At 43.9% G+C, this 19,245-nt stretch overlaps 1 protein-coding gene across 1 annotated transcript in view; it reads left to right on the top strand.

Annotated features, from left to right (window-relative positions):
* The first annotated feature begins 845 nt into the window (after window positions 1–845).
* Window positions 846–19,245, top strand: part of LOC122554696 (di-N-acetylchitobiase-like) — a 28,468-nt gene continuing 10,068 nt past the window's right edge. Inside the window, exons 1-5 of the mRNA XM_043700074.1 lie at window positions 846–1,043; window positions 2,125–2,263; window positions 10,308–10,504; window positions 13,114–13,285; window positions 13,371–13,468. Of these exons, the coding sequence (XP_043556009.1) occupies window positions 846–1,043; window positions 2,125–2,263; window positions 10,308–10,504; window positions 13,114–13,285; window positions 13,371–13,468 (804 nt within the window). The remainder of the gene's footprint in view (window positions 1,044–2,124; window positions 2,264–10,307; window positions 10,505–13,113; window positions 13,286–13,370; window positions 13,469–19,245) is intronic.

Below are 19,245 nucleotides of genomic sequence, written 5' to 3'. Positions count from 1 at the left end.
GTAGTGCTAACCACTGTGCCACTGGGCCACCCAAGGGCCTTAGGTCCCTTTTAAATCACTCACCCTAAACTCATGCCCTTTATTTCTGAACACCCCTACCCCAGAAAAAAAAACGCGTCTACTTACCCTACCCATGCCCCTCATGATTCTATAAACCTCTATAAGGTCACCCCTCAGCCTCCGATGCTCTAGGGAAAACAGCCCCAGCCAATTCAGCCTCACCCTCTAGCTCAAACCCTCCAACCCTGGCAACATCCTTGTAAATCCTTTCAAGATTGAGCAATGAATTTCTGCTGAATGGAAGCAGTGCAAACCATATTGAAAGTTAACATGGACCAGAATTTTGAAGGAATATGTCCAAGATTTGACATGAAGTGTTGGGGGAGAGGGTTTTTAGAATTAGGTTTAGGGATGAATGGTCACTAAGACATGGAAAAGGGATGATGGAGACAGGAGCATCGAGAAAGGAAAGTGAGAGAAGAGGAGGACTGTTAGTCAAGGAGGAGAGGTTGGTGGAGCGAAGTTTTGGGAATATTATTGGTCAGGACAAAGGCATGAGCCAAAAAAACTGCAGATGCTAGAATCCAAGATGGACAAGCAGGAGGCTGGAAGAACACAGCAAGGCAGACAAAGGCATGGCCATCCATGACCATGTAGTCAGAGATGACTATGATTCAGTGTTGAATGTTGTCCACGAGGGAATGAAGGGAGGAAGCAAAGTTCTTTACAAAGTTACATTTGCCAGGATGGCGTTTGCGTCAACATTTTTCTGTTATCACACAAACCGAGATAGAGATAGAGAGAGCCAGGAGGCGGCATCATCACTCACATGACACTCGGTATAAATGAAGCAGCTCACTGTGTCTGATGGATCTTCATCTCCGGCCGAGAGGATGCGCTGGAGTTTGGTTTTGGTGCAGTTTCTGGCGGTGCTGGCGCTGGGGATCCGCCCAAGCTCCGGGGCTGGTTCCTTGACCAGGTGTCCGTGTCCATCCCTGAATCTGTGCCAGCCTCTGCCCGCCGACCATCAGTACCAAGTCGAGGTGGGTATTTGCAAACCATTCAATTCTCTGGTTGCCTGGAAGTTGTCTTTTGAAGGCCATTGAACAGCAACACTTGGAATGGAGTATTGGGATGGGAGCTCCTGTCTCTCCCTGTGTGCTGCTGCTCCTCTCCCCAGCCCCCGCTCTGTTGTGTGAGTTGGGAGAGATTCTCCTCTGGAGGATGTTCTTTCCCTCCCCGGGGCTGGCCTGGCTTCGGCTGGGGAACAGAGTATCCCTCCCAGTCAGGCTCCAGCTCCACTCTGGGCCCTGGGGGATCCAGACGGAGAAGGCTCCTTGACACAAACCAAGGGTCAGGTCCAGGCTGAGGGGCTGAGTCCTGCTCAGGGACAGGGGGAGCTGGACCCTTGTTGGGATGCAGAGAGGATCAAATTCTCTCCAATCCTGATGGGAAAGTGTGCAACTTGCTCTAGTTCCAGCCTGTGTGAAACAGGAGCCTCGGGAGAACTGAGCAGTGCAAAGATATTTTAACAAGGGCAGCAGCAGCAGGAAAAGATTTCTGTTAAACGGTGTCCCTGATGTACAGCCTCTGGAATGAAGTGTGATCCATTCTGGCAGTTTAATCCCATGGATCAGGATTACCGTTTGCTCAGAATATTGACCCTGAGAGAAAACACCAGGGCAAAGTCCTGGGGTCATATTGAAGTACATTGTGATTTGAGCTCAATCTCTGTAAAACTGAGGTTCTGGTTCAGATTAAGGTGAATACAATGTACCAGATCCTGGAAACAATCCTTGGTGTAAAATGACAATGTAACTGTTCAGTAGCTGCTCTGGTTTGTATTCATCTCAGTGTTGCTAAATGGACAGTGTGGTCACAGGAGATTCAGCAAATAACCAGTAGACTTAATGTGTTCATGATCCCATTCCTGATCTCATAGCCTGAGAACAGCTCTATTAATTGGAAATGCAGATATTTTAATGTCAATTGTTTCTCGTCAATTACAGCAGCTTGATTTACTCCCTCCTTCCTCTGACCCCTCTATATCCCAGCTCTCCCTGTTTGCTGTATAAATCAATAATAACCAAAATAACCAGTTAAACCGCTCTCTTTCTTTACCAGGCTGTTGTCTTTGATAATGGAGGATCTGCATGGATGTATTATGACTGGTCAAAGGTCACCACAATTGTGACGACACAACCTGTCAACCCATCACTTCTGTGTCAAGCTCATGAGCACAGTGTTCGGCTTGTCTTGAAAGGTCGGTAATGAGCTTTCTCGTTGAAAGATATGTCTTTCTGCCCCCTGATTCAAGAGATGTTATTCATGTGTTGGGATATGGGGAAAAGGCAGGAGATTGGCATTAGGGAATAGAACTGGTGCAAAAAGCTGAATAGCCTTCTTCTGATCAGTGCAGGATCTGGGGAGTCAGGAGGTGAGTTACTTGCTGCAAAATTCTAAGACTCTGACCTGCTCTTTAGATTAGAATTCCAACAGTATGGAAACAGGCCTTTCAGCCCAACAAGTCCACACCGACCATTTGAAGAGTAACCCACTCTGACCAATTCCCCTATATTTTACCCTGACTAATGCATCGAACACTATGGGCAATTTAGCATGGCCAGTTCACCTGACCTGCACATCTTTGGATTGTGGGAGGAAACCAGAGCACCCGGAGGAAACCCACACAGACAGTCACTCAAGGCCGGAATCAAACCCAGGTCCCTGGCACTGTGAGGCAGCAGTGCTAACCACCGAGCCATTGTACTGCCCAAAAGTCAATGATGAACCGAAAGGACCCTATACCAACAACCAGCAAACGAATATCATTGACAAAATACCATGCAAGGACTGTAGCAAACACTACATCAGACAGAAATCTAGCCACCAGGATACACAAACACCAACTTTTGTATCCACTGGATTTATATGGCAAGCCCAATTGAGTTCTGGTCAGGGTAACCTCCAGAATGATGATAATGGGGGACTCAGTGATGGCAACACCAATGAATATCAAGGGGTGGTGGTTAAATTGTCTCTTATTGGTGATGATCATAGCTTGGCACTTGTGTGGCATGAATGTTACTTGCCACTTGTCAGCCCAAGCCTGGATATTGTCTAGATCTTGTGTCATTTGAACATGGACTGCTTCAGTATCTGGGGAGTTGTGAATGGTGTAGAATATCGTGCAATAATTGGTGAACATCCCCACTTCTGACCTTATAATGGAGGGCAGGTCATTGACAAAGCAGCTGAAGATGAATATAGGCAACAAAATATTTGTAAAGGAAATTGAGCTGGTGTGTTCAAATGGGTGCTTCGTGTATTTGCCCCATCAGTGTCCTTAACTCCAGCGGACATGGGTTTCACCATCAAACTGGCACTGAGCGTGGCCTGTCTGGTCACTGTCCCAGCAAGTTTTCACTTGTCCAGAGAGCTGTCTGTACCAGGCTCCACCTGGTGGGCAGGTATATACAAACAGAGTAAATCAGAGCAGGAGTAGGCCATTCAGTCCTTCATGCGTGCACCATCATTCAATATGATCATCCAACTCAGTCCCTTGTTCCCTTTTATTTCCCCCAGACACATTGATCCCTTTAGTCCTAAGAACTATATCTAACTCTTTCTTGAAAACATTCAATGTTTTGGCCTCAACCACTTCCTGTGGCAGCAAGTGCCACAGGCTCCCCACATTCTGGGTGAAGACATTTCTCCATATCTCAGGTTTAACTGGCCGACCCCGGATCCTTAGGTTGTGAGCTACCTGGTTGTGGACTTCTGGGAACACCCTTCCTGTGTTTACCTTGTCTAGTCCGATCAGAATTTCATTGGTTCCTGTGAAATCCTCACCCGCCCCACCACCATTCTTCTCAGCCCCAGTGAATATCGTGCTGACCTATCCAGTCTCACCTCATACCTGCCATTTCCAGGAATTGGCCTGGAAAATCCTTGCTGCATTCCCTCCGTAGCCATAAAATCCTCAGATAAGGAGACCCCAATTTCCCAGTATCTCCCCAGAACATGCCTGTCTCTTTACCTTGCCTGACAGTCCATTCCCATCCATCTGCATAATGTGAGACCCACCACATTGAACCACGCCTCCAACTGTCCTCCTCAGCCCCAGTATTGCCTTGTAATAATACCCAGTCTGCTTGCTCATTTTTTCTACCCCACCCCCCCTCACCCTGGGAAGCCATGGTGGAGGTCACTGCCAATGACCCCCTTGCCAATAGCCTTACACCCCCATATATCTTGAGCCTCCAGCTGCGTCTGACTTTTATTCCCATCTCTGCAAATGTCTCTGGTCCCTCCATCCCTTCCCTAAGCCATGACTCTCCCACTTCTTTTGGTATTGATCATGCACCCCCCACCCCCCCAAACAACTTTAACATTCAATAGATGCACCCCTAAGACCAGATTCATCTGAGACCTCAGACCTCCTTTGAGAAGCAGCCCCTGGACATGAGGGTCTGGACCACTGACCGCTCTCTCTGCAGCTCCCCAACTCATGGGACACGGTTCCTTCAACTGCTGGGCACCAGCTCTATGGGACTCAGTATTGCCCACTAACCTGGCTGCTGTCTGACATAGCCCCTGACAGTGAGTGTCCCAGGCTGATTATTGAGAATGACCAAACCCCTGGGCTATATCCTGTTGGCACCCCTGACACCACAACTTCCTGACTGTCAACTGCCTCCTCTTTGATGGGATTGAGGACCAGACCGCCACCTCCTGGCCATTTGGTTGAATGGCTGTGGAGTATGTTGGCTGCGCAGGTAGCTGGCATGTGCTGCAGGTGTTAAATTGGCATCTCAGTGTACCCTACAGGCAAGGAGTCTACCCCTTCACCAACCCCATCCTGGACACATCCCTAATTGGAAAGCAGACTGTCAGTGCGTCCACATGAAAGGGCACCTCAAAGCACCAGTACTGAAGGCTGAATTGTCAATGCACCAACTGGTGTGGCACAGCAAGGACGGTGCAAGAATGTGCGCATCAGTGAGTGAGTGCTGAGAGAGCAAGCGAGCGGTCCTAAGAAAAAGCTGGATCTAACTGTGAGCTGGGGGTCTGCCCCTCCAGTATCCCTTCAATGCTGGTTATCACTCTGTCCTGTACAGGCTTGTGCTTGACCAGCAACCTGAAGTAGAGGAGAGAAGTGCCACAACAGTCACAGAGGACTGACATTTCCCAGATGCCAGTTCCGGCTGGTGCCTGTGGATAATGCCCTGAGATGCTGCTTGGTCCTAAGTGTCATGGACCAGGCCAGACCCCTCAAAACATTTCAAGAAAGTAGATCAGACCCTAACTTTGCAGTGGATATTCCAGGAATGATGCAGCTGGCCCAACCACTTAGTTTGAAACAAAACAGAATTTATTTACAAGTTTATTGAATTAAGCACAAACATCAGAGAACAGGATAACATAACCTATCCGAAAACCCAAAGATTATCTCCACTTAATGATGCGGTTCCAATACTTGCAACAATCCCCTTAAACACAACAATATTCACAACAATACTGTTAAAAACCAAACTAGAGAAAGGCTGACCTGGGAGAACTGACCACTGCCCTTTCATTGGACAAGTGTTTTATTTTCGCAAACCTGAAAGCCTGGTGTCTGAGGCAGTATCTCTTAGCTACAATCAAACTGGCCCTAAAACCCTTCAATTTAGACTTCTGGGCCACCCAGACGAACCAACCCAACCACCCTGTAGCACAGCATTTCAACTCCCCCTCCCACAGGATCACAGTGAACCAGACTGGGATCACGGATAGTTAGTCTCCTCCGACCTATCACCCTCACCTTGACCTCTTTCCACCTATCACATTTCCAACTCCCCTCCTCCAAGTCCCTCCTCCCTACCTTTTATCTTCTCCTGCTGAACACTCTCTGCTCATTCCTGAAGTAGGGCCTGTGCCCGAAACGTCGAATCTCCTGTTCCCTGGATGCTGCCTGACCTGCTGTGCTGTTCCAGCAATAAAGTTTCAACTACCTTTTCAATAGTCTTCCAAATGTGGGATCGGATATGCATCAGTCTTTATAATTGCATTGACTTTGTGTTAGTCCACACATAACCGTTGGTTACCATCTGGTTTTGGCACCATCGGTGAGCTCCAGTCACTGTAACTCACTTTGATTATGTCAGCTTGGAACACGTGTTCAATCTCATTTTGAACCTATGCCAACTTCACAGGGTTATGTATATAAGGATGTTGCTTAATCAGTACAGCATCTCCTATATCTACATCATGCATAATTAGGTTAGTACTCCACAGCTTATTCCCCCATATTTCCCCATATGATAGTGATAACTCTTTCAGGCCATTTTAATTTTCCTTGGGAAGGTAACTCCATAATTTATTCCAATGTTTGACAATTTCCTCATTGTCCAATTTAATTTGAGGAATGTCCAATTCAGAAACCTCTGAATGTGGTTCTTCTCTCTGGGTTGTAATCAATAACACAGTCTCCTTTGGCTTTCCTTCCTTGTCAAAATACCTCTATAAGGTCACCCCGCAGCCTCTGACGCTTCAGGGTAAACAGGCCCAACCTATTCAACCTCTTCCTATAGCTCAAACCCTCCAACCCTGGGAACATCCTTGTAAACCTTTTCTGAACCCTGTCATTAGTCCTTCAGAAGTGCATATCTCCTCATCTTTCAACATCACAGGTTGAGAAGATCCTGTATCTTTTAGTATTGTAACCTCTTTACCTGCTGCTCCTGGCCTGTGTGAGTAAACTTTACCTTTGCAGGTTATGTTTTAAGAAGATCTGGCACCTCCTCCTTAACCAACCTCTGACCAGCTTATACATTCCGGTGCAGCTTTCTAACTTCCACTGTGCTTTCCTTTACTTCTCCAACAAAATTCACTGGCTTATTCTGTTTTTCCTACATCTGGCTCCCCAGTGCTTTTCCTAACCCCCCAACACTGTGATTTCAGATGGCCTACTCTATTGAAAACACTAGAGATTTTTTACTTCTCTGTCCCCCTCAAGGCTTTCCTCTTTACCTTGTGGTAAGTTATCCTTATGACCTTTACCGAGATCTACCTTTCCTTTTCCACGCGAGGATTTCTCTTTTCCCCAATTTCTATCCCTCATGGATTGAAATTGATTTTGGAAGCCACACTTTGATTTATGGAACAATTCATAGTCACCGGCCATTTCAGCTGCCATCCTTGCTGTTTTAACTCTCTGCTGTTCCACATGAGTTCTCATTACTTCGAAAAGTGAATTTTGGAACTCCTCTATAAGTGCCACTTTCTGAAATTCAAGCTCCCTCTCTTTCTTTCCTGTCTCTCCTTTTCTCTCTCTTCTCTCTTTTTCTCGTTCCTGTGCTTTTAATTGCAATTCCTTGTCTTTTGCCTCTAACTCAAGCTGCTTCATCTTTAATTGAATTTTAGCCATCTCTAAAGATTCTGATGGTGGTTCCAGTAAGTTTAGATGCTGACCTACTGCTGTAATTATCTCTCCTTTCCTCATGGAAGGAGGTAGCACCAACCCCAGCTTGTCTGCTCATTCGAGCAGCTTGGCCTTAATCACCTTTTGTAAAACCCCCAAGGTCATTTCTTCCACCTCCAGAAAACCTTTGGTGACTGAAAGAGCCATTGCTATCCCAAGCACTGTTTAAACTAACTGTCATCAACACCCAGAACAAAAGACACTAACACCTACCACTCGCTACCTTTGAGTCCAACAACCCTCATCCCAAATCAGAACTATAGAACAAATTCTGCAGAGACCCCTTCCAACCTGTTATGGACCAGGCCAGACCCCCTCAAAGCATTTCGAGTAAGTAACCCAGACCCTGAACCTTGCTAGTTGTTTGAAGCAGGTGTATGGTGGATATTCCAGGAGTGATGCAGTTGGTCAAACCATTGAATTTTAACCAAAACAGATTTTATTTACAAGATTACCGATTGAAACGCAAATAAAAGCGAACAGAATACAGAATAATGTAGCCTATCCGAAAACCCAAAGGTTATCTCCACTTATTGATGTGTTTCCAAATACTTGCAAAACTCCCCTTAAACACCCCTTGGCACAAAACGTAAAATCAAACCCAGGGTTTTACAGGAGAGAGAGGACCAGCCCGGAACTGCTTCTAGCAGCTTCACAACTCTGCTTGCTAACCAAAGTTGCAATCTCTGTTTGTATTTGGATGAATAATAAGGTGTTTAACAAACTGATTGACAGCTCACTGCTCCCTTGTGTGAAATCCCCTTCACCACTTGGTAAGAGTTGCTCCTGGGCCTCACTGAATCTCTGGCATGATTAGCTGCAAATCTCAGACTAGTCCCCACATCGCTCAGATCCCTATAACATTCCACCCCATAGAATTTTACAGCATGGAATGCAGCCCTTTGGACGATCGTGTCCGTGCTGGTTGTCAAGTACCTCTAGCCCTGTAATCTGACTTTCTAGCACATTTTCTAGTATGCTATGGCATTTCCAGTGCTCACCTGAATTATACAATTTATACAATACAATACAATACAATTCAATACAGCACAGGAACAAGTCCTTCAGCCCACCAGCCAATTCCTACCTCTTATTTAGACCCACTATCTATTGTCCATGCACGATTTCTATTTCTCTGTTCACCTCTTGTTCATGCGTCTATTGACATACCTCTTAAATAATGCTAATGTGCCCGCTATCACCACTTCCACTGGCAGTGTGTTCCAGGCAACCACCACCCTCCAGGTGCAAGAATTTCCCTGCACTTCTCCCCAAAATTTTCCCCATCTCATCTTGAACCTGTGCCCTTTTGTAGTTGACCTTTCCGCCCTGGAAAAAAACTTCTGACTCCACACCCTATCTATGCCTCTCATAATTTCCTAGACCTCTATCTGATTGCTCCTCAGCCTCCCTCTTTCCAGTGCAAACAATCCACGTTTATCTAACCGCTCCTCAAAATTAAAACCCTCTAGACCAGGCAACATCCTGGTAAACCTTCTCTCCAAAGCATCCACTTCCTTCTGATAATGTGGTGACCAGAACTGTACACAATATTCTAAATGTTGCCTCACTAATGTTTTGTGCATTGGCAGTAACATAACTTGTCAACTTTTGTATTTAAGATCTTTACAAATGCTTTGGGGGCTTCTGTCGATATCACCCTTTTAGTCAGTAAATTCCAATTGCCCACCACCACCTAAGTTAAAATAAGATTCCTCAAAACACCTCCAAGCCTCATGCCCCATACTTTAATTCTGTGCCCCCTGGTTTTGGATCCCTTTACTAAGGGGAAAGGCTTCTTTCTACCGAGGAGGAGAAAGTGAGGGCTGCAGATGCTGGAGATCAGAGCTGAAAATGTGTTGCTGGAAAAGCGCAGCTGGTCAGGCAGCATCCAAGGAATAGGAGAATAGACGTTTCGGGCATAAGCCCTTCTTCTTCCTACCTACCCTCCCTCTACCCCTCATAACTTTGCACACTTCAATGGTATCCCCTTCAGCCTTCTCTACTCTAACGAAAGTAACCCAGCCGAATCACTTCATCTTCGGCAACATCCTGGTAATCTGCTGTGCACTCCCTCCAATGCGATCACACCCTTCCTATAGTGTGGTACAGAACTGCACATAATACTCCAGCAGGTGTTGTGCACATCTCCATCATAATCTTCCTGCTTTTGTATCCCATTACTTGACTAATAAAGGCAACTATTCCATCTGCCTCTTAACCACCTTATCTACTTATCCTTCAATGATCTATGGGCATTTACAACTGGATCCCACTGATCTGCTGTATTCCCTTGGGCCGTACTGTTCAATGGGTACTCCCTGGTCTTGTTAGTCCTCCCAAAGTCCATCAACTCACATTTTTCAGTATTAAAACCATTTGCCACAGTGCTGCCCATCTGAGCATGATTCTGAGGAGACAATCAACAACGATTGACCTGCCTGTACAGATGGGTATAGAAGCTCCCCCCTCCCCCTCCAAGAGAACAACTTAAAGAAGAACACAGAGTTCTCATAATGCATCAGGCAGTGTTAAACTCACAACTAGTACCATCAGGATAGCAAATTGGTCAAGTATCTCATGCATCATTGAGGGATCTTGATGGAGACCTACTCGCCATTACATTAACTTAGAAGAATACAGTGATCATTCTTTGAAAAATAATTCATTGGATATGAAGAACATAAGAGGAAATGAAAGCTATGCAAATGCAAATTCCAATTAACTGTCCCTTTTCCTCTTGTTGAAGTTGGCAGATTTGTTTGGTAATGTGCCATGAGATTGTCTGTTCGATGATTGAAGCTATAACAATGTTAGTTTGCATTTCTTCACATTTCACCAGAGAAAATACGTCAGACGCACTTGAAGAATAAAAAGGACCAGGACATTTGGATCAGAGATATGGCATATTTCGTAAGCACTCAATTCATGGATGGAATCTACCTGGAGCTGTCACACCTTGTTACAAATTTTAAAGCATTACCCAAGCTGCTTATGGCGATAAAAGAAATCTTCCATCACAAACTACCTGGATCTCAGGTGAAAGAGTCACTTTTTACAAATGGAGCCAAACCATTTGTTGAACTAAATAGGAGTTGGGAGATCATGTTGCTGCTGTACAGGACATTGGTTAGGCCACTGTTGGAATATTGCGTGCAATTCTGGTCTCCTTCCTATCGGAAAGATGTGAAACTTGAAAGGGTTCAGAAAAGATTTACAAGGATGTTGCCAGGCTTGGAGGATTTAAGATATAGGGAGAGGTTAAATAGGTTAGGGCTGTTTTCCCTGGACCGTCAGAGGTTGAGGAGTGACCTTATAGAGGTTTACAAAATCATGAGGAGCATGGATAGGATAAATAGACAAAGTCTTTTCCCTGGGATGGGGGAGTCCAGAACTAGAGGGCATAGGATTAGGGTGAGAGGGGGAAGATATAAAAGAGACCTAAGGGGCAACTTTTTCACACAGAGGGTGATATGTGTATGGAATGAGCTGCCAGAAGAAGTGATGGAGGATAGTACAATTGCATCATTTAAAAGGCATTTGGATGTGGGTATATGAATAGGAAGGTTTTGGGGGGATATGGGCCGGGTGCTGGCAGGTGGAACTAGATTGGTTTGCGATATCTGGTTGGCATGGACGGGTTGGACCGAAGGGTTTGTTTCCATGCTGTACATCTCTATGACTCTATAACTGCAGATGCTGGAAATCAGAGACAAAAACAGAAACTTCTAGAAAAGCTCAGCTGGTCTAGCAGCATCTGTGCAGAGAGAAAGCAGAGTTAACATTTCAGGTCACGTGACCCTTCCTCAAAACAGCTCTGCTGAAACCTGCTGAGCTTTTCCAGCAATTTCTATTTGTCATTTAACTAATTACATATTTATAAATAAACATGTATCCTATTTTCATGGAGACGTGATTTCCAGTTGCTGTTTTTCAGTTCATCGTCTTGTTACAAAGTGGTTACAGGATATTTTATGTTGAATCAATTTCAGCTGAAGATGCAGCTGACCCTGATAATGCAGCAACTGGAGCCTTGAAGGAGATCGATGGATAGAGGCACAGCTTCCACCAATGGCAAGATTTGAGCTGTAACTTTCACATGTGTTTAAGAATGATACTGCACATAAGGAGGCCATTTGACCCAACAGCCCTGTGCCTGCTCTTCAAAAGAGGCACCAAGTGACTCCCATTTCCCTGCTCTCTCCCTGTAGCTCTCATGTGTTTAGCCGGTTCTCTTTTGGATGTTACTGTTGAATCAACTTCCATGCTGCATTTCAACTCCATGCGCAAAATATTCTTCTCACCTGGTGTCTGGCTCTTGGGGCAATTCTCTGAAATCTGTGAAGCCTGTTTATTGACTCTCCTGCCACATTGACTTGTTCTATTTACTCCATGACGACTGGTAAAGGAGAGGAAATTGTCTATTTCTGTGTTCCCCACATGATCCTTCCAAAATTTCATACAACCATAAGACAAGTTCAGCTGGGACAGGCCAAACAGAGACATAGGCGGGAACTCCTATAGGCCTGGCATTTAAACCAGAACTCCATTAATAAACATATAGATCTGGAGTCAAGGTTAGACTGGTGCTGGAAAAGCACAGCAGGTCAGGCAGCATCCGAGGAGCAGGAAAATCAACGTTTCGGCTAAAGCCCTTTATCAGGAAGCTGTACTTTTCCAACACCACTCTAATCTAGACTCTCATCTCCAGCATCTGCAGTCCTCACTTTCTTCATATAGATCTGGACCCCAATTACCAACCTCTCAGAACTGGAAGCGATATCACCTACCACGACAAACCAAGACACATAAATAGCAAGCGGGATAGAACCCCAGCACTACACCTGAGGCTCACTGGTGATGTTACCTAGTACGATGATGAAACAAACCTACCAGCTCAGCAACCAAACTTGCAACTGATTCTCAACCAGAACTACACATCTCCAAAATCTCAAACCAGAAGGCCATAAGAAACAGAAGTAGGCCATTCAGCCCATTGAGTCTGCTCTGCTATTGAATAAAATCATAGCTGATTTGATAACCCTCGTCTCTTTAGAGAGAAAGGGAGACTCTAGGACACCTTATAGAGAACATTTAACAAAATAGTTCCAAGGTGCAGAGTTTAAGCCATAAGGTTTGTTTGGAGCTACCATCACTGTTCTTGTTGGACCAAGGGAGATTGAAGAGAGATTTTGGCAGGTTTAGATGAAAGTAAATAAGTATAAAGTGTAAAGCTTTCCTCATTAGTTAATGGTACAAGGACTAAGGGAAAAAGAGGCATGGGGTGACATGGGAAAGAACTGTGAGATTGTTGACCTGAAAGTTGCTGCTTACCAAGACAATAGAAGTGAAGATGATCAAAAGAAATTTGAATAGACACAAAAAAACAATAAACTGCTTCGCTCCAAAGGTATAGCAGGAGACTGGGACTGGCTGGGTTGCTTCACAGAGCACTGGTTGAGATATGATGGACCAAGTGACCTCCTCCTGTGCTGTAATGTCAATAGCAGTTGTGTACTTTGACCCTGTTAATTTCACAGGTCCCCATCAGCCATCCACAATGGGAGTGCTTCAAAGGATCATGCAATGTTAGTTTTACATGATATAAGTTGTGAGATAAGATTAACTTTCTCCTGCTTGTTCCTTAGGTCTCAATTAGTGTCCCTTGGTCTCCAGACTGTCCAGATGGCAAGTGCTATGATTACACATCAATGGCACAGTCCTGTGACTTTTTATATGTGAAGGCCTATGACATGCAGCTTGAAATGTGGGATGAGTGCTTTGCAAAAGCAAATGCTCCCTATGACCAGACATTCTCAGGTATGAACAGTATGATCTACTGGTGGAGGGTGTGGATGCTCCATATCAATGCTAACGTAAGACCATTATATTTCTGCTCATATAGGTCTGTCTCATTATATCCAGCTGGGTGTCAATCCCAAGAAACTCATACTAGGACTGCCATGGTATGGTAATGATTTTCCTTGTCAGCATTTCTATGAGGTAAGGAGAAATGGTTAGTTGGCATTACACAAGAAAAGATATTATATTTTGATGAAACAAAAATTGGCAGGCCTTAAACAATTAAAAGTCGGGCCCTGGGTAGTATTATAGATCAGAGAGTCCTATGGGTTCAAGTACATATTTCTTTGAAGTTTGAGTCACACCTGGAGAGGGTGGTTAAGAAGGCATTTAGCACACTTGCCTTCATTGCTCAGACTTTTGAGTGTAGGAATTGGGATGTTATGTTGAGATAGAGTCAGAGTCATAGAGATGTACAGCACGGAAACAGACCCTTTGATCCAACTCGTCCATGCCGACCAGATATCCTAACCCAATCTAGTCCCACCTGCCAGCACCTGGCCCATATCCTTCCAAACCCTTCCTATTCATATACCCATCCAAATGCCTTTTAAATGTTGCTATTGTACTAACCTCCACCACTTCCTCTCGCAGCTCTTTCCATACACGTACCACCCTCTGCGTGAAAACATTGCCCCTTAGGTCTCTATTACACCTTTCCCCTCTCACCCTAAACCTATGCCCTCTAGTTCTGGACTCCCCCACCCCAGGATAAAAGACTTTGTCTATTTACTCTATACATACCCCTCATGATTTTATAAACCTCTAAAAGTCACCCCTCAGCCTTCAACACTCCAGGGAAAACAGCCCCAGCCTATTCAACTTCTCCCCATAGCTCAAACCTTCCAACCCTGGCAACATCCTTGTAAATCTTTTCTGAACCCTTTCAAGTTTTACAACATCTTTCCGATAGGAAGGAGACCAGAATTGCACGCAATATTCCAACAGTGGCCTAACCAATGTCCTGTACAGCCGCAACATGACCTCCCAACTCCTGTACTCAATACTCTGACCAATAAAGAAAAGCATACCAAACGCCTTCTTCACTATCCTATCTACCTGCGACTCCACTTTCAAGGAGCTATAAACCTGTACTCCAAGGTTTCTTTGTTCAGCAACACTTCCTAGGACTTTACCATTAAGTGTATTAGTCCTGCTAAGATTTGCTTTCCCAAAATGCAGCACCTCGCATTTATCTAAACTCCATCTGCCACTTCTCAGCCCAATGGCCCATCTGATCAAGATGAAGCTTCTTCTAGGGCATTGTGTCCAGTTCTGGTCTCCCTGATATAGGAAAGATATTATTAAGCTGGAGAAGATTCAGAAGAGAATTACCAGGTTTAGAGGGGGGTGGAGAGTTTGAGTTAAAAGATAAGGTTGGATTGCCTGGGACTTTTTTCACTGGAGTGTAGGAATGACTCTGTAGAAATTTATAAAATCATGACAGCCATGAATAAGGTAAATGGCCAATGTCTTTTCCCAAGAGATTTCAAGACAAGGGAGCCTATTCTTTAAGGTGAGAAGGGAATGATTTAAAAAAGACATGAGGGGCAATTATTTTACACAGAGAGTGATTCAAACGCGGAATGAACTTCCAGAGGATATGATGGATGCAGATATAATTACAATGTTTAATAAACATTTCAGTAAGTCCATGTTCCTCCAAAAAAGTGTTTGGAGGAACATAGGACAAATGTAGGCATGTGGAATTAGTTTAGTTTGGCATTATGATCGGCACGGAGTGGTTGGGCCAAAGGCCTGTATCTGTACTGTATGATTCTGTGACTGCAAGAAACAGGAGTAAAGTCAGTTTGTTGGAAACTAATTCCTCTGGCATACTCATTGCTCCATCAGAGCATCTAATTGTAATTTGGGAGAATGTGTTATTTGGAAATTAGCTTCCTTCGAAAATTTTTCAAAAACTTTATAAGTTCATGTTGATATTTTTGATATTTGCCCTCCACTCACTTCTGTCTAATTTACATTTGCATCCATTGACATGCTGTCTGTCTCCACCTGACTCGTGCTATTTAATCATCGGGATACTCTAAGAACTGTTCCTGTAGATTCCAAATTATAAATTTATATTAATTGTACAATAGATTATACATTGCACAGAATCAAAGAAACATTCAGAACCAGGAGCAGGAGTAGGCCATCTGGCCTATTGTATTTGCTCTGCCATTCAACAAAATCATGGCTGTTTTTTTGTGGACTCAGTTCCACTTACCCGCCCGCTCACCATAACCCTTAATTCCCTTACTGTTCAAAAACCTATCTATCTTTCCCTTAAAAACATTCAACAAAGTAGCCTTTACTGCGCAAGGAATTCCACAGATTCACGATCCTTTAGGTGAAGAAGTTCCTCCTCAGCTCAGTCCTAAATTAGCTTCCCCTTATTTTGAGGCCACATCCCCTAGTTCCAGTTTCACCTGCCAGTGGAAACAACCTCCCTGCTTCCATCTTATCTATTCCCTTCATAATTTTATATGTTTCTTCAAGATCCTCCCTCATCCCAATGAGTGTAGTCCAGTCTACTTAACATCGGAAATGTAGCAGAGGATCCAATCCTTTGAACCTCTCAATCATTCTGTTCAATATGTACTAATCTGTACTTAGACTTCCAAACTTTTATAAAGGTTTATATAACATTATTTATGGTTGAGAATGGATTTTAGATATCTGTTCTGTGAAAATCTGACCTATTTCTTTTAAAGGTCAGAAAGCGATTTTAAACAGAGAATTTAAAATGGTATTTGCAAGAAATTGTGGGGTTTCTGCGAAATAACCCCAAACCTAACACAATGCTATCCCTAATCTTAACTTAACTTTGTCACAGATAATTACTAAAGTCTTTTCTGACTTCAGTTTTAATGAGCTGCAGAGATGGTACCAGGAACAGGTTCGTGGAGAGAGAGAAGAGGGTAATAACAGCCGAGGTGCTGTTAATAGCACTCTCTAAGCAGTCAGGACAAGGAAAAGTTCTGGGTTACTTAGAATTCTGTAAGACTAAAGTTCCAGATGCAAAAGGCTATGGAGGTGTCAGAGAGGAAAACATCCTGCAAGACTGTTGAAGATACGAGTTTAGAAAATGCATTCTAAGTAATGCATGAGCTAAGTTTGCAGTTTACTGTTTAGTGATCTGGGAAAAAGACATTAATTCAAGAAAATAGGTATTACATACTCTGAATACTTAAGCACAGACAGCAAGTCAAAAGATACCAATGTAAATTTGTAAAAGGTAAAAATAGAGGAGAAATGCCAAAAATATTATATTAGATATGCAAAGATTTTGAAAACAAGGCAAGGAGAAAAGAAGACTAAAATTATGAGCTGTTCCAAATTGCAATTACAATCTAAGTTATCTCAATTGAACAGGCAATGTACTAGAGGGATTTGAATGAGGAGAATTTGGCCTGAAGGAATCTAATTAAAGCTGTGGCAACTAAACAGAGTACTTTAGCAAAGATAAAGGTAACTCTTCACTGAGCTTTAAGTATCTGTAAGTGTATTGCTGAGATAAAAGTAGTGATTTTTTTTCTGATAATTGTCATGGGATTGTTACGATAGTTCGCATATAAGAGAATAGCATTCATGATTTTGTTGTTTAATGAATCATCATGTTCTCTTGTGAAAACGACATTGACAGGATGTTGACAGGGAGAGGATGCTTCCTCATGTGGGGGGAATCCATTATAAAAGCTCATAATTTTAGGATAAGGGATGGCACATTTAGTACATAGAACATTACAGCTCAATACAGGTCCTTTGTCCCTTGATGGTGCACTGACCTGTGAAACAATCTGAAACCCATCTCTTCTACACTATTCCATTCTCATCCAAATCCCTATCCAATGACCATTTAAATGTCGTTAAAGTTGGCGAGTCTACTAATGTTGCAGGCAGGGCGTCCCACGCCCCTACTACTCTCTGAGTAAAGATTTAAAATGGAGATAAGAAGAAATTATTTCTCTCAAATGGTATGATATCTGTGGAATTAAGAATCCCAGAGGTGGTGAATGCTGGGACATTGAATAAATTTAAGGAGGAGATGGACAGATTTTTACTTAGTATGGGCTACCATGGCCCTTTGTTGCAATTTATCTCTCTTAGCCTGTAAACTTAGAGATCAAGTGGTTAATTTCTATATTTTTGATGTTAACAATCTACAACTGCATCCAGAACAAAGAACAAAGAACATTACAGCACAGGAACAGGCCCTTTGGCTCTCCAAGCCTGCGCTGATCCAGAATCCTCTATCTAAAGCTGTCACCTATTTTCTAAGGATCTGTACTCTTTGCTCCCTGCCCATTCTTGTATCTCTCTAGATACATCTTAAAAGATGCTATTGTGCCTGGCTCTACTACCTCCACTGGCAATGCATTCCAGGCACCTACCACCCTCTGTTTAAAGAACTGTCCATGCATATCCCCCTTAAACTTTTCCCCTCTCACTTTCAACTTGTGACCCCTAGTAATTGAGTCCTCCACTCTGGGAAAACGTTTCTTGCTATCCACCCTGTCTATGTCTCCCATGATTTTGTAGATCTCAATTAGGTCACCCCCTCAACCTCCTTATTTCTAATGAAAATAATCCTAATCTACTCAACCTCTCCTCATAGCTAGCGCCCTCCATACCAGGCAACATCCAGGTGAACCTCCTCTGCACTCTCTCCAAAGCATCCACATCCGCTTGGTAATGTGGCGACCAGAACCTTACGCAGTATTCCAAATGTGGCCAAACCAAAGTCTTATAAAACTGTACATGACCTGCCAACTCTTGTACTCAATACCCTGTCCGATGAAGGAAAGCATGCTGTATGCCCTCTTGACCACTCTACTGATCTGCGTCGCCACCTTCAGGGAACAATGGACCTGAACACCCAGATCTCTCTGTACATCAATTTTCCCCAGGACTTTTCCATTTATTGCATAGTTCACTCTTGAATTGCATCTTCCAAAATGCATTATTTCGTATTTGTCTGGATTGAACTCCATCTGCCATTTCCCTGCCCAACTCTCCAATCTATCTATATTCTGCTGTATTCTGCTACTCCAACAACCTTAGTGACATCTGCAAACTTGCTAATGAGGCAATCTATACCTTCCTCCAAATCATTTATATATATCACAAACAACAGTGGTCCCAGCATATATCCCTGTGGGACACCACTGGTCACAGGTCTCCATTTTGAGAAACACCCTTCCACTACTACTCTCTGTCTCCTGTTGCCCTGCCAGTTCTCTATCCATCTAGCTAGAACAACCTGGGACCCCACTGCGATTTCACCCACTTCGTCAGCCTACCATGGGGAACCTTATCAAAAGCCTTACTAAAGTCCATGTACATGACAGCTACATCACTCCCCTCAATCAACCTTGTCACCTCTTCAAAGAATTCTATTAGGTTTGTAAGACATGTCCTTCCCTGCACAAAACCATGCTGCCTATCACTGATAAGCCCATTTTCTTCCAATTTGGTATATATCCTATCCCTAAATATCTTCTCCAGTAGCTTCCCTACCACCAACGTCAGGCTCACCGATCTATAATTACCTAAATTATCCCAGCTAACCTTCTTAAACAAGGGGACAACATTAGCAATTCTCCAGTCCTCCGGGACCTCCTGCATGTTTAAGGATGCTGCAAAGATATCCTGTTAAAGCCCCAGCTATTTCCTCTCTCACTTCCCTCACGAACCTGGGAGAGATCCCATTTTCTGGATTAGTGGTGCTGGAAGAGCACAGCAGTTCAGGCAGCAGCCGAGGAGCAGTAAAATCAACATTTTGGACAAAAGCCCTTCATCAGGAATAAAGGCAGAGAGCCTGAAGTGTGGAGAGATAAGCGAGAGGAGGGTGGGGGTGGGGAGAAAGTAGCATAGAGTACAATAGTTTGGAGGGGGGGGGGTGGAAGAGCACA

Source organism: Chiloscyllium plagiosum, chromosome 11 (genome assembly GCF_004010195.1).
Source record: "Chiloscyllium plagiosum isolate BGI_BamShark_2017 chromosome 11, ASM401019v2, whole genome shotgun sequence".
Classification (NCBI taxonomy): Eukaryota; Metazoa; Chordata; class Chondrichthyes; order Orectolobiformes; family Hemiscylliidae; genus Chiloscyllium; species Chiloscyllium plagiosum.
Note: the sequence above shows the minus strand (reverse complement) of the source record. Positions and strands in the feature narration are given on the sequence as shown.